The sequence below is a fragment of the Eurypyga helias genome, unplaced genomic scaffold (assembly GCF_000690775.1).
Source record: "Eurypyga helias isolate BGI_N326 unplaced genomic scaffold, ASM69077v1 scaffold7961, whole genome shotgun sequence".
Taxonomy (NCBI): Eukaryota; Metazoa; Chordata; class Aves; order Eurypygiformes; family Eurypygidae; genus Eurypyga; species Eurypyga helias.
This window is the reverse complement of record NW_010231424.1, coordinates 18,171-33,043: the sequence shown is the minus strand read 5'-3', so window position 1 is coordinate 33,043 and position 14,873 is coordinate 18,171. Positions and strand designations below refer to the sequence as shown.

The window sequence follows — 14,873 nt, the reverse complement described above, 5'->3', positions numbered from 1 at the left end:
CGCCCTTCCCACCCGCCGGACCCCTCCCCCCGTTTCAGCAGCTTCAGGAAAGGGCCGACCCCCGCGGGGCGAAGGACGCAAGCGGCACTGTAACACCGCTCCCCTACAGAGAGGTTGTGCCCGAGGATTTCAGCCCACTAACGTGCACCTGGCTGACAGCGGGAAGCAGAGTCAGGGGAGCCTTATTGTGGAGCAAATGCCCTACAGAATCCTGTGACCAGAACGCTAAATTCGACTAAAACAGAGGCAAGAACAGAGCATTCTACCAGAACATAACTGATAGTGCAAGTAAGGTCGGCATATTAAACGCTTCCATTTACCTGTGTCTGCAACATTCCTCATTGTATGTTTGAAAGCCCAAATAATAGAATCCAGAACAAGTTTGAACTGTGCAGGTGGAATGGCCAGGAACGCTGGGAAGCAATGAGAATTTACAGCCTGGAGTAGCAAGAAGAAGTTTGTTCTATGTTCAGGATACTCTTCAAAGTCCTAGAAGGAGAGGGAGGGAAAAAGGTCAGATTTCCTAATGGATCCTCATCAGATTTTCTGTGAAGCCCAGCGAGTCACAGCCGACGCAGAAAACAGCCTTTGCATCCCAGTTACAACACCCTTGAAAGGAAAGCAGAGGGTCTATTTCTCGGTGACCTCTTCCCCAGCGAAGCTTGAGATGACCGTTTCTAGGGTCACAAGGCACTGCCAGGCCGAGCCACGTTTTGTCAGCCCACAGCCCTCATCGCTAGCGGAGATGAACAGAGATGGTCTCAGCACCCCATGCTGCTACAGGGGTAGTTTCTGGTTACTCCCTCCTGCCAAGGGGCACTAATTCAGCTGGAAGTGCTCAAGTGTTATGCAAACACTAGTGCACACCAACCATAGCATAAAACTGCTTTAGCGAGGAAAGAATCGAAGTGACAGGTCGGCACTTATACTCATGAATTTTAAATATTTCTGAATTTTAGCAGTTCGTCCCACACGGACTGAAGTACACTTCTGCTTCCTGAAACAATGTCAAAAGCGCCCAGAACAGAAAAATTTGCTAATGACTTAAATCAAGAGCTGAACTGAGAAATTTAAGGCACAGATGAAGCCATCCAATGAAACAGTATGTTTGCCTGAGCAGAAGTTTCTGCCGAGTGTCACAAATACACTTTGTTTCTGCAAGAAAACTGGGAGATGATCCACCAGACACCACATATGGAAGGGATAGTCACAGAAGGAAGGCACGAACACCCCACCCTGTTTCCGTGATGAAAGCTGTGCAGTAACTCCACGTTCGCTACACACTGCCCCTCTTCATTGCAAGAAGGGGATCTTTCACCTACAGACAGGCCAACAGGCAAGACTAACACTCTTCTAAACCCCCTTTTTCCCTCTTCAGCCACTATGGATGCCTTACCCAAAGTTTAAATAAATACCTTGTTGATCATGTTTAACGTGCACTCAAAAACAGCATCAAATATCTGAGGTATTTCAGCAGTAATGTGTCCTCCCAGCTTGTTTACGATGATGGCCATGGTACTAAGCACTTCGGGTTCTCTAGCAGCCGGGACGTTTCTCTGGTAGTCAATGAGAACTGCGTCCAACAAGGGGGGAACAAAGTTTTCAGCTACCTAATTGGAAGAGTAAGGCACGGTTACAACAGTTATTGGGCAAAGTCTCCGGCGCACAGTTTATAGCCCAGTTTGCTCTCTAGTTAGAGGAGATACTTCTCCTAGGAAGTGGAAATACATGACGCTTCCATAACCACCCCCACCCTCTGTATCCATCCAGCAGGGCTTCCAGTAGGGTTCTCTCAAACCTCCTTGTCGCCCTTTAGGATTACCCTCAGGTAAAATTAACTGAACCATCTCAAATGTAGCTCAGGCGTAGCCTCTTTCTCCTTTCTGGTTTACAGACCTCCTGAAGCTTCAAGTTCCTGTGACCAACCCATTCAGCCGACACAACCCCAGAGTTGTTCCCAGTCCCGTCCTCTGGGTTATTTGTACACAGTGAATCTACTTACCATCTGAGGGTCATTGGACCTGCTCACCCAGCCAGAAATTAGTTTTAAAGTTTCCCTTTTTACAGTCCTCATACTTCGAATCAAGGGCTGCTTTGTTACCATTTCACCTGAAAAGTTTCAAAGCTTCAGTTAATCGCGTAAAGGGCAGCAAAAAGATTAACTTGATACTACAAAACACAGAAAACTTCATTTTTATACCCAAACTACATGGACTATTAAAGGCTTCTTATGTGTATCATGCAAATAAAAAAACCACCTCCCCATTCTAGCTCCGTAGTCCAAGTTGTCATTTAGCATTACAAATCTACTGACAGTACTCTACCAAAGGGTTCGAAAATAACTTTTCAAGTAGGGGAAATCACACCTACTCAACTGCGCGGACCGAGTTCACCTGGCTCTCACTGAGTGATGGAGCAGAGAACAAGGAAGTTCCTGACAACTAATCCTTCCACTTGTCTTGGTGTGTCAAGTCTGCCCTTCTCCTTAAGAAGCCCTATCTTTAGGTCAGTTTCTCACCCCCAAACCAACGCAGCACCCGTAGGGCCAGTACCGTCCGCGCACAGGACAGCCTGAGGAGCGCAGCCAGAGGCGGGGTGGCGGGTGCTGGCATCAGAGCCATCTCTGGTGAGATCTAGCCTGTTGTGAAAACATGCTCCGCAGCAACCGCCATCGCAGCTGCTTACCAAGGCGCACGTCAGTCCCGGCAACCGTACTGCTGTTTAGTAGTTCTGAGTGTTAAAATACTAAAATACCATCTTCAGAGTAAGCTAAAAGAACGCACGCTACAACTCTGCCTCAGCAAGGTGCCTTTTAATTCTAAGTACGCATCTGCAGAATTCTGCATCTCCCCGAAACTCCCTTGTTTATAGGTCTTTTCTCCTCCCTCTAAAAGCGGTTGCTCTTTATTTGAACAAACACCTGGTTCACCAAATAATCTAAGCAAGCACTTTCAGTCATTCTCCACTTTCCCAAACAATAAAATGAACACGTAAGATTAGCCTAATTAGAATGTACTCTGAAACCCGAGGGCATACATCGCCGAGCCCTGTTTTCAGGAAGAAAAAGGAATATCTTACCATTGGCCTGGATAGCTGCAGAAATATTTTCACTTAGGCACTTGTACACATTCAGCATATCTAAATAAATTCTTCCAAGCTGAATCACAAAGGGGTGGCCAACTGCTTTACACGCTCTTACATTGGTTTTCAGAATGCTACCAAGCTGCTTAACTGTTTCAGGATCCTTTAGAATATCAACATTCTGTTAAAGAAAATATATATATAGTGAGTAAAACTGCCCTTTAGCTTCCAGTACAAAAGTGCAGGTTTAAATACTCTGTCTTACACACTGCGTTAAAGTACCTATCTCTGACTTGGCAGACTTCATATACACTGCCATTTACTCCGTGGCACTTGCACTACCTCCAACAGAGACAAGACAAAGCTGCAATTGATTTAGTTCTGCTCTTCTGCAGAAGTATTGCTGCTGCGGTGGTACGAGCACTGCTCTAGGGGGAGAAAACCTAAGGAGGGTTTAAGAAGGTGCAGACAGCAGCGGTCCAAAGGAAAGGCAGTATGTTCCTGTTTTAAGAGGGGAGCCAGAGCGAGAAACGTAACTCAGGCTTGCTTAAGTTTCAGGATCTTAATGAGAAGAACTCCAAATGGATTGTGCAGAGGAACTTCTTTACTGTGTGGAGATAAAGCATTTTGAAAAGACCGAAAGAAATGGAAGATACAAGTAAGAAATAAAGGTGTACTTTACAAGAATTATGGAAGAGAAAGAGGGAACAGTATTTTCACTTTTCTGTTTTTCATGAAGAAAACCCACTTCCAAGCCAGGTGAAAGGAAACCTTGGAAAAAACTACTGAAACATTCTGCACAGTAACAGAAAATTGTCCGTTAAACGAGAGCAAACGCAGTATTTATTTTGTCATTGAAGTCTCCTCTCTCAAACACGTCTACCGTCACGTCAGTCACTGCTGTAGCCATCATTTAATGAAGTTCTGTTTTTCATGAAGAAAACCCACTTCCAAGCCAGGTGAAAGGAAACCTTGGAAAAAACTACTGAAACATTCTGCACAGTAACAGAAAATTGTCCGTTAAACGAGAGCAAACGCAGTATTTATTTTGTCATTGAAGTCTCCTCTCTCAAACACGTCTACCGTCACGTCAGTCACTGCTGTAGCCATCATTTAATGAAGTCCACCTCTCGTCACGTCAGTCACTGCTGTAGCCACCATTTAGTAAACTCCACCTCTGGCAGGGACACCACGTCATGCCACGTGAAAAACACACCCAGGGTAACAGAAACATTTAGCAGCTTTTCTTTACCTGAATACAGAATACACTTAAAATTTAGGTGCTTACTTTTGTTGCCTGCTGAATTATGCTGTCCCATACTTGATTAGGTAGCAACATATATTTTTCTATCAGATGCTCCTGCACGGTCTGGTCTGTCTGCGCCCCAATCATGTATCCTACTGCTTCATAAAACGTATGCACCTGATCGGAACAGGAAGTCAAACCGAAGGTTAAGAAGGAGCAAGGAAAAGTTTACCCAGTTCTGAACTAACAGAGTGAAGGCTGACAATGGGTTTCACTGTCTAAATACCATTTTCCTCTCCTGACTCAAGACAAACCTCCATCCCCTTCCCTTCAAACACCACTATACGCATCCCGGAGTCTCTTCCCTCTGCCATCGTACCCTGGAGGGAGGAAGCTCAGACACATGCCAGTTCACTCCTAGCTGAACTCTGCCAGCCACGTTGAAGCTGCAGGCTGATCACACCACTCTTAATTACCTTTTCCCAGACACCAGATCCACTCTGCCCAAGGTTTCAGTACATTATTGCAATGTCTCTGTGTGTGCCACCCGCTTCACGAGCTGTGCCCCTCCTAGAGGTAGGTGCTTTTGGATTGTTCCCCCCGCCCCACCTTCAGTAACGCAAGAGCTACAGGTGTACGATTATGGCAGGGTATTACCCTTCCCCGAAGCAGAACCACAAAGGGAGATTCAGGATCTTCTTTGCTTGTTAAGACATTGCAGAAATCAAAACTCCAACTAAACACACTTCAGTGCTCCTTCCAAGCATTCTAACAGAGACCTCCGCAACGCAACCCCAGCTTACTCTTGATACCGCAACGCCGCCACTAACGGAGAAACAAGGGATGTAATTCAAGCCTTGAAAACCACTGCTACACTTCGACACGAAGGAACTGCTGGCTGCTCTCCAGGAACTACCCCCAGCGCCGACTCAAGCGTACCTGCTGTGGCTGAAGGTCACAGATGATCGTATTGATGTTGTTCAAGATTTCGTCGATGAACGGCATCACCTCTCCCACCTGAACCTGAACAAAATGTCGGCGGCATTTCTGTGCTATCTTGATGAAGGTGTCGCAAGCCATATCCTGGACGCCGTCGTGGGTTTCTAAATTAAATCAAGTCAGTTACTGCTCTGAACTTTCCCACCCACACACGTGCATGTTATTTTTTTAAATAACTGTAACGGCAAGTTAAAAAAAAGCAGATAATTACCATGCATAAACTCAAACAGCTTGTTGACTACCGTCTTCAAAAACTTCCAGTGAGCTCTCAAAAAGCGTGGGTATTGACCTACTATATACATGATATTTGATGCAATAATGGCTTTATTGTCTTTTCCTCGCTTTTGTTCACACAGTCCCAGGAGATCCTACGACACAACACAGTTTTAGTTTCCTCTCCAAGCTCGTCCCGATCAATTACAAGCACTAAGGACAAAGCACAAACATCCTACAAGGAGCTGTATTAAAGTGGAGGCAAGCGGATGCTGTCATTGAGTTCAAAGTCCAAATACAAAGAAACAAAACAAAAAGCCAAGTAGGTTAAGGTGGGGGTAATGCAATTACTGATGGTTTCAACTATGGAATCTCCATCCTAAATAACTCGAGATTTCTGCGGGAGGGACTTCTACAAGCCAAACAGTATTGAATCCTGACCAAGCAGGCAGTGTCAGCAAGAACACAGATGTCATGTCAGAGAGAGGAACTTGAACGAAACCTTCTGTATAAGTTTGTGTGACTTGCTAAAGGTCCACTGCTCTTCTTGTGAAATGTTTTGTTCCTGCACTCTTCCACGCACGTATTTACCAAGCATTCACTTTGAGCAATGAATATTTGGAAAGTGGAAAAATAGGAGGGTGTTAGCTCGTTAGAAACGTGGGTCATTTTGTCACTCTCCTTTATTTCATTAGCATCCTCTTCCATCTCTTCTGCATCCCCAAAGAAAAACACTTCACCACAAACTAAGTTTTATCCCTGAAGTTTTCACCGTGCACAGACTATTTGGATTAATAAATTTTTCACAGCTAAAGAATTTATTCACCTTCAGCTCAGGATATCAGAATTCCTGCTAAATTATTCTTACTGACCCGCCTGCCATCCAAGGGACCTTACCAAGAACATACAGTGGTGTTTTTGTGAACTGAGTTGCTTGAGCATAAACCACGGAATGCGACAAAGCGGTTAATTTTGCACCACGATACCTTAATTACTGTAACAAGGAATCTTTTTTCATCTTCTTCATGCATTGCGCCACTGATTGAGCCTATGGCCCAGCACAGGGTGTTCAAATTTTTCCATGACCATTCCGTTCCATTCACTTGATTGTGAAGTTTTTCAGTCATAATTCGTTCCGTGTCTGCATAATCCAGATGTGTAAGATAAACTGAAAGACATCAACGTTGAACAAGCACGTTTTAAAGCAATGAACTGGACTGCAGCTCCACAGGCAAAGTTAAGTTTATGAAACAAGACAACCGAATTGTTCGGTAAGTGCAATGCTTCTTCCCCAAACTCATGACATAATGAGCTGAAAATTGAAACGTAAAATTGTTAAAACTGTATTTCAAAGACAATCAATTTTGTTGAGAATCTACGTTTGTTCTAAGGGAGCTCACCCAAGTACCACGGGCAAGCAATGTGAAAAGCTTGCATCACCGAGTGTCTCACACAGCAGCTTTACTGATTTGACTAAGTCAAATACTGATGAAAAAGCACAGACACCGACGGACTAATGGGGAATATGGAACTGGCTACCCCTAGGGGACGCTGCACAGCATGTAAGCAGCTGTCTTCTGCTCGGTATTTCAGCGTCATTAAGTCTGCTGGCTGCGATAACCCGCCACGGAAGTGGAGATGGTACTCCTCAACAAGTCTAGATGGGGATGCGCTAACCAGTTGTAACACACGTGCTGCTGATGCACCTGCACAGCCCTACAGTACAGAACTACCCGCGAGTACACTTACCCAATGTTTCTCTCATATTTTTGTACAAGTTTATGGAATCCGTATCCTTCATGAATTCTCGTACTACCTCCCCTTGATCGTTCTCCACAACTAGGACTTCTTCCGGTTTAGCCATACGGCTGACCATGAGCAATCGAACCTGGGTGTTGGAAAGGAGAATCAAGAACTGAAGGTAACCGTAACATGAAACACGCACACATGCTCCAGGGGTGTTTCCAGAGCGCACTGACCGTTGGAAAGGGTGTCTCAAGCGCATCACGAGATTAGCTCACATTAAGATTCTAGAGACACGGGTTAACTAAAAAGTCATTAAGAATAGGGCCTGCTGATTTCCCTCTCCACATGGACAAGCCGTTTAAAAAAAAAAAAAAACAAAACACTGAAAACAAACCCCCACAACCTATGAAGCTTTCTAGAGCTTTAAAATGTGTATGTAATATTAGGGTCTTTTAAAGACCACTTTTTTCATACACACACTTTTTTTTTCTCCAACTTGTTAACAGTCCAGCCTTCACCTGTTTGAAGAAACAGTTTAACACAGATTTTAAAGAAAGCAAAATAGCCTTACATTCACAGTATCTTGAGGGGAAAAAAAAAAAAAAAAGAAAAGAAACACCATGTCAATACTCCTGTCATCAACTGGTGTCATCTCACAAGTATCTGCAATTGCAGCATATTAAATAACTAGAGTTGAATCAACTACTCAGGAAGAAAAGTTTTCTTATGTCACCCCTTAAATGACGCAAATTCTTTACATTCAAGAGCAGCATCTCAATCATTAGAGTAGATGGATGGATGGATTACCTTGGACAACACTGGCAAATAAAGCTGTCTCCTCGGAGGAACATCAAAGTGTTGACTTCCCGAAAGCAATGGAGAAGCAGATGTTGAAAAAGGACTTTCCCTGTAGAGCTCAGCAGCTAAATGATTCCAATATTCAAGACAAATCTTGAAAATCTCAGTTTCTTCAACTTCTGATACAAGTAACATATAATGAAGAGCCTGGAAAATTCCAGTTTAAGCATTTGATTACTAGTTATTCGAGGTGATAAAGCCACATGACTTCAAGTTCAGTCATCCAAATAATGATAAAATGCCAAGGTAACACAAAAATTAGGAACAAGAGGCATTACCATGCCAGTGACATTACTTACAAGTCAGAGTGCTGACCAGCAGAGCAACTCTGTTAAAACCAAAGCGCCCTGTCAGTTACTGGTATTTTCAAAGCATGTATCAATCCCTAAATCTAAAGTAGCCAAAAGATGTCTTAAAAAATGCCACAGCCAAATCAACCTGTTTGTAAATTATCAAAAGCTCACAGCCTCTGGGACTTCTGCAAGGCATCTTGGTTTAGAGCCTCACAAAACCCTCCACAGCTGGTCTAAATGGCTGCTATTCTCAAGGCTATCACTGCTACTTTGTTCTGGATCCTTATATCCTGCAGAACTGAAGGCGAGCACCAAAGCCACACTGCTCGCTCGCTTTCCACAGAAGTCATCTACCAGAACATCTTCAGCTTCTTTACTGACCAAACAGCCACAGCAGAGAGAAGAGGGAAGGCCACTGGTACAGTTCTGACCCGCTGAGATACCAGCCACAGCGGCTAGAACAACTACATAGCCACTTTTTGCCTTGCTTATTTTTCAGTCCCCTGGTGAAAGATATCAAGGCAACACCTCAGCAGTTAAACAGAACAATACAATGAAATCTGAAGATAGTTTCACAGCTTAGGTAGTACAGCAACAGAGCATTTTAGATGTTAAAGACCAGATTCAGCATCTGTATCTACAGCGTTAGAAAAGGGATTCAAAACACCCATACATTAATTAGTCTTGTACACTCCATTTTTTCTTGATAACTTCACTTGCAATAACTGATGTAGCTTCCCTCCCTAGTCTACACAGCTTGAAGGAATCCATGGAACAATTTCAGATCTGCTCCATCCAAAGCGCAGGAATCAACAGGTTAGAATGAGGTTTTTGAAGCAGCTGTGGAACTAGGTTCTATTACACTGGAACTTACAGCAGTGAGGTTTGCAACCATCTTAGGCCAGCCTAAGGACTTCATTAAACACTTCACCATCCTATACAAGACCAAGTCATTCAGAATCGGCCTTTGTAAATGTCTGTTTTCAAGAAGAATTTGAGATAGTTACGTCAGACAAGAGAAGAGGCCAATGCCCAAAAGCTGCACTCCAACTTACACATAATCGCACAGGATGCGTGTCAGCCGTCTGACACACGTCTTCCTAATAAAGCTTCAACAGAAGTAGAAACTTGAGTTGTGCTCCCCTGATTCACAGATACTTTGAAAGCTAACTACCTGCCAAGTTCAGGAATTAATTGGGAATTGTCAATCACTCTTTTTAAAATAAAAAAGTGATACTCCTCTTGGTCCATATTCTCAGTGAGCTGTACTTTGGTATTTGCAACCAGCTTAACAGACACTTTTTGTAGAGGGCTCCCTCCGGAGGAAGTGCACTGAGAAGACTAGCTAGAGAACAGACTGGACACGTTCGATCACAGCAAATCCACCTGTAAGACACTTCCCCCTTCCAACAGAACCTGGTCTCCAGGTTTAAGCTGCAGCATTGTTTTCCTGCCTTTGTCCCAGGCAGTTTCTCACCCTATCACCTCCATACCCGCACAAGGCTTCATTCTGGACACAAGAGGTTGGCCTTCGAGGGGCTGTGGAGCCAGTTTCATCCCCTTGGAGCTCAGCAGTGGGAGGGAGCTAGCAAAAAAGTCACCTCCGAACAGCTCACCCTCAGCAAAATTGTCATCCACAATTTAAAAACACACAACTGAAAAACTACTTCCTTTATCTAGCCCCACTACAGCATGAAGTAGTATCCTGCGTGTTTAGTAGTCACTTAGAACTTAAGCCTTTCCAACCTTCCTCCTTAGCTGAATTCCCAATCATTTCCACAGGTCCCACTAATTTCAACAGTGAAGTTGCACTTTACTGTCAAAATTAAAGAACGCAGTGGTCTCCAGGGAAGAAGGGAACAAGCAGAGAGGAAGGACAACCGTACATTTTATTCTCAGCATGTGCTCCAAGATAGCTGATAATTGAGGCCCGTAGGTCTTCCACCAATACCACAAAATAAAGCACGCATAGTCATTTGGTAGAGCTCTGCCATCAAGCGTTACTGGTACGCACTGGTTTTATTATATGGAAACCAACCAGCACCCTTGAGGATTGCATTTAACACCTTCCAGTTCAGCTGGGCCAAGTGGCACATTAGGCAAGCAGCTACCAGGATGGAAGCGCTGAACTACAGCACGCGCCCTACTCTAGAAACCATCTTCGGATGCTCAGTCAAAGCACTGACTGAGCTGCTTCATACTGACTGATGGAACTCATAGCCACACCTTCTCTATGCGAGTTAAACAGGAAATACGATATCTGAAGACCCAAGGAAAAGAAAATATGAATTTATTTTAAAGTAGTATTTAACACTTTCAATAAGAAACAAGAGACAGGAACCTATGGTCTTCAAATGTTGTATTAGTATAGGATCACTGAAAACAGAGTGCTGTTGAAGCATACTAAGGAAGAGTTTTGAACGTTTTTTCGTATTCATGTGATTTACTAATTACATGAAGGAAACTTTTTTCCCCTCTTATCCAGTTTTAAGCTCCATGATCCAGAGATTATGTTCACATCACAGCTTTTGAGTATGAAAACACACCTGCTACTTTTTTAAAACCGGATAAACTGAGCAACTTACCTCCATTAATGTTTCCCTCAGATTTAATCTTTTTTCTATAAGTTGACCATGTTCCTTGAGGAATGTGCAGAGAAACAAACTGAGATTCTGAATGAAGTTCTGTTCATCATCTTTTCCATTGGAGTACGCAAGTCGGATATTGGTATTTAAAGGAAGCATCTAATAAGAAGAACACAGATATAATCCAGATTTTTCCATTTTATACAGAAGTAGAACTACTGTATATTAACAAGTAATTTGCCCTTTTGGCAAAAAAAGCCCTCTGCGTCAAGGGTTCCCCACTTTACAGAGCTTTCTTACAAAGAGTCCTTTATTTCATGCTTGATCCCAAGACGGGCAATCAGGTGGAGACACAAACGGATACAAAAGTTTTGAAGAAACATCATCTACCCCTTGTAACAGCAGCTATAAACAAGGCACGCATCCACGGTGTCACAGACATTTCCAACTGGCATCAAGCAAAGATGTTCCGAAAATGTGTTACCTGTCCCTAGTAACATTAAGTTTCAAAACATGACATCATCCTAATGTTAAAACAACACGAAAGGCCTCAGCTAAAATATTTAGGAATAGGTATCTGAATGATACTGGAACATGCCCCATCCCTGGAAGGGTTCAAGGCCAGGCTGGACGAGGCTTGGAGCAACCTGGTCTAGTGGAAGGTGTCCCTGCCCATGGCAGGGGGGTTGGAACTAGATGGGCTTTAAGGAACCTTCCAGCCCACACCAATCCACGGTTCTATGTTTTTCAGTAACGTTGTAGGAATCTCTGATGCATTTGCTTTACATTTTATTGTTATACAAATGAAACATTTTGAACGTTGTCATCAAGTAGCGAACTACATTCTTTAAAGTCAAGACTACTGAACTATAAACTTTATTCTCGGTTTTAACACGGAAGCTGACAGCTTCCGTGCTGTTTTGATTGTTCTCCAACTTTGTTTTACAAAGTTGAGTCAACTAGTTGCAATAAATGCAGCAGTTTGCACCAAACTCATATGCGACTGTCATGCCAAAAGCATGCAGGTTGCAAAGCATGCCAAATTCGCAGCTTCTCATTCAACTGATGTTTTGAGGAAAAACCTCGGCCAGATCTATTGGCATTTAGAATCAAGAGCATCTACAAAAAACGAGGAAGTAGTGTTCAGCTGCCTAACGCACAAAACTTCACTGTGTGCAAAAATTTGACTTATAGAAATCCCACAGCCCCACTTGAAGCAGGGAGGGAGGGGACACAGGCGTATTAAAAGAAGCACACCCTTTCTAGAGAACCTACAAGATGGACAAACATTGCAAACAGGGGACAACCATGTAACCATTCACTTAAGATGCAAATACAGTGAGGAAGGCTACAAACTCATGTACCTGACTCCACACTGCTCAGAGGGGAACTACCACATTATATACATTTTAAGCATGGCTTTTAAGATGACCATTTCTATAGGTTTCAGAGCTTAAATGGCAGCTTGCAGAAGGGCAGTCAGTTTAGGTCTTGAGTCGTGCAGTACACGTTTGTTGCACCTCTCAACTTTCCCCATCAGACAGCCTAAGTACTCGAAATGCCTTTTAAGTTAATCAAAACAAATCAAGGCAGCAGAATACAGTGGTGATCTAGAGTCAGAGAGATATACAAAGCATCTCCTGACCAAGTCAAATACCACTGACAAATAGTATTAGTCCCACACCAAGAGCTCTAGAGCAAACACAGGTTTGGAGGCTGAACTAGGTTCTACAGAAATTGATTCTGCAAAATGAAACAAGTCAAGAGACAGATTTATGAAGAACATTACCTGTTTTAACTGCATCATGGTCAATGTGAAAAGTGTTACAAACTGTTCTTCATACTGACTTACACTGACACCTGCAATCTCTGTGAGGCACTTCAAAGAGACGTTTCGAAACATGGGAACATTTAAGAACTATTGAGAAAAGAATGAAAATGTTAGAAGAATGTTGCAGGCTAAAACTTCTCTGCAACTTACATTTAAATTTAAGAGCTGTCAGTTTTTGCATGAGTACCTTGTATATTAGTGTGCTGATTAACTTGGTCTCAAATATATATCCCAGAGGAATCCAGTTCAGAAATCGTAGCAAAGTTTCCAAAGTTGCGTGAACTAAGGGAGCGTTTTGGGAGTTTTCCTGTAAACGACCATAAGTGTTTATGATATTGGTAGGCAAAACAGAGAGAATTTTTTAAAGTATCATTATAGAAATAAGACTCACCATCACAAACTGACACAGCTGAAATATCTGAGAGAATTCATTGCACATGCTGTAAAAAAAAAATAATTAAAAATTAAGCATTTCCACATTCCATGAACAATCCTATCTATTTAACCAACATGTCCCCAACTCACGTAACAGGTCCTGGAGACCTGCGTCCACAGAGGCATTCACAAACCACCTGGCTTTTATCAGTTTTAATGGTAATAATACATATTTTGGAAGCTTAAAGTCTGAGCCTGCAAATTCTGGCTCAGAAATGCAGGCAATGCTGAATGTTCTGTTAAAAGGGTAGGACCATCAGTCAACAGATGCTACTTGCAGTCAGGTAGTTTCTGCACACAGATATTTCTAAGTCTGGTAATAGTAGTGCTTTAAAGAAAAATCAGTAACCCACTCACTCTTACAAATAAAATTAGACAGCTGTAGGTGTTCACTCAAAAGCTCAAAGTGCGGGCAACGATTTAGCAGCAAGCACAGTCTACTCTATTGATTAAGATTTAAATATATATACTTGCCTGTCTTTCAAATGTTTAGCTTTTACTTGAGTAATCTGGCCACTGGAAAAATCAAACACTTCTTCACTCAATAGTTTAAGGATCACCATGTTGTTCTGACAGAGGCTTTCACTAGTCCTGCTTGCTCCCACAATATCGCTTATGAAAGTCGGCCAGTGCTTCGGCCACTCCTGTTTCAGTATCTGAAAAGGGAAGCATCCATACGTTAGATACAAAGGCAAAGCCAAATACTTTATCAAGGTCCAAAACTTTACCAACTCCAGCTTACCTGAACAAGAATCATATTCAGTTTCCCAATATACACCTTCTCTTTCTGGAGAAGAGAGGAGAGGAGTCAGGTTATGCATTATATACACCACCCCCTTCCTCCCCTGAAAAGAATTCACTTACTTCTACACAAGCTGGGTCAGATGAGGTCTTGATAATTAGGCCGACAACGTATTTTTTAATACCTGCAGAAGAGTTAGGAATTTATTTTCAACTATGCCAGATACCATGAGTTTAGTACTAGATATTTTTTAATTCCAATTCTTTGCATGTCTTTAAAAAGAAACACCTCTAAGGAACACACATGCGTCAGCAAGCATCCCCCTTGACTTATGTTACACAGAAAAAATCCACCTCTGTATCAATTCTGGAAGAGGATATTTCAGATGTAGAGAATGGCTTTACAGTTAAGCTATTTCAATAAAATAAAAAGAACACAGACTAAGGATTAGAGTGTACTCGTAGTAAATTTGCACCAGATCGACTTACTGGCTCCCTAAAGGCTGCAAGAAGTTTGGCGAAACACTGCGCTGGCAACACTGCACAACACTGTATTAGGCTGAAGAGGGAGAGATGGCATCCGGCGCTGTCCCGACCATGACATGTATTGCAACAGGTACTTACAAAGGCTGCTGTACAGGTCCCTCGACGAAATCTATTTCTATCCATTACGCATTTTCAGATCATACCTAACAACTCCAAAGCTGGCAGGTACATTCTTACTGCCTTGGCCAAATGATTACAATGGCAAGACAAAATACAAGACAGGCGAGTCCTCCATCATCTGCGACTAATGCTTTATTAAGTGAACGCCAAGAGTAAGTAGAGCTCTCTACGCATGACTC

General features: G+C 42.8%; 1 protein-coding gene across 1 annotated transcript in view; it reads right to left on the bottom strand.

The window, feature by feature from the left end:
• Positions 1-14,873, bottom strand: part of XPO1 (exportin 1) — a 33,194-nt gene that overhangs the window by 3,197 nt on the left and 15,124 nt on the right. The window contains exons 4-20 of the mRNA XM_010161069.1: positions 14,152-14,213; positions 14,030-14,074; positions 13,762-13,943; positions 13,244-13,292; positions 13,040-13,159; positions 12,811-12,939; positions 11,022-11,180; positions 8,093-8,290; positions 7,289-7,427; positions 6,526-6,707; positions 5,538-5,694; positions 5,267-5,430; positions 4,370-4,504; positions 3,079-3,262; positions 2,003-2,109; positions 1,416-1,610; positions 321-489 (exon numbers count right to left, since the gene is read on the bottom strand). Coding sequence (XP_010159371.1) covers positions 321-489; positions 1,416-1,610; positions 2,003-2,109; positions 3,079-3,262; positions 4,370-4,504; positions 5,267-5,430; positions 5,538-5,694; positions 6,526-6,707; positions 7,289-7,427; positions 8,093-8,290; positions 11,022-11,180; positions 12,811-12,939; positions 13,040-13,159; positions 13,244-13,292; positions 13,762-13,943; positions 14,030-14,074; positions 14,152-14,213 — 2,376 coding nt within the window. The remainder of the gene's footprint in view (positions 1-320; positions 490-1,415; positions 1,611-2,002; positions 2,110-3,078; positions 3,263-4,369; positions 4,505-5,266; positions 5,431-5,537; positions 5,695-6,525; positions 6,708-7,288; positions 7,428-8,092; positions 8,291-11,021; positions 11,181-12,810; positions 12,940-13,039; positions 13,160-13,243; positions 13,293-13,761; positions 13,944-14,029; positions 14,075-14,151; positions 14,214-14,873) is intronic.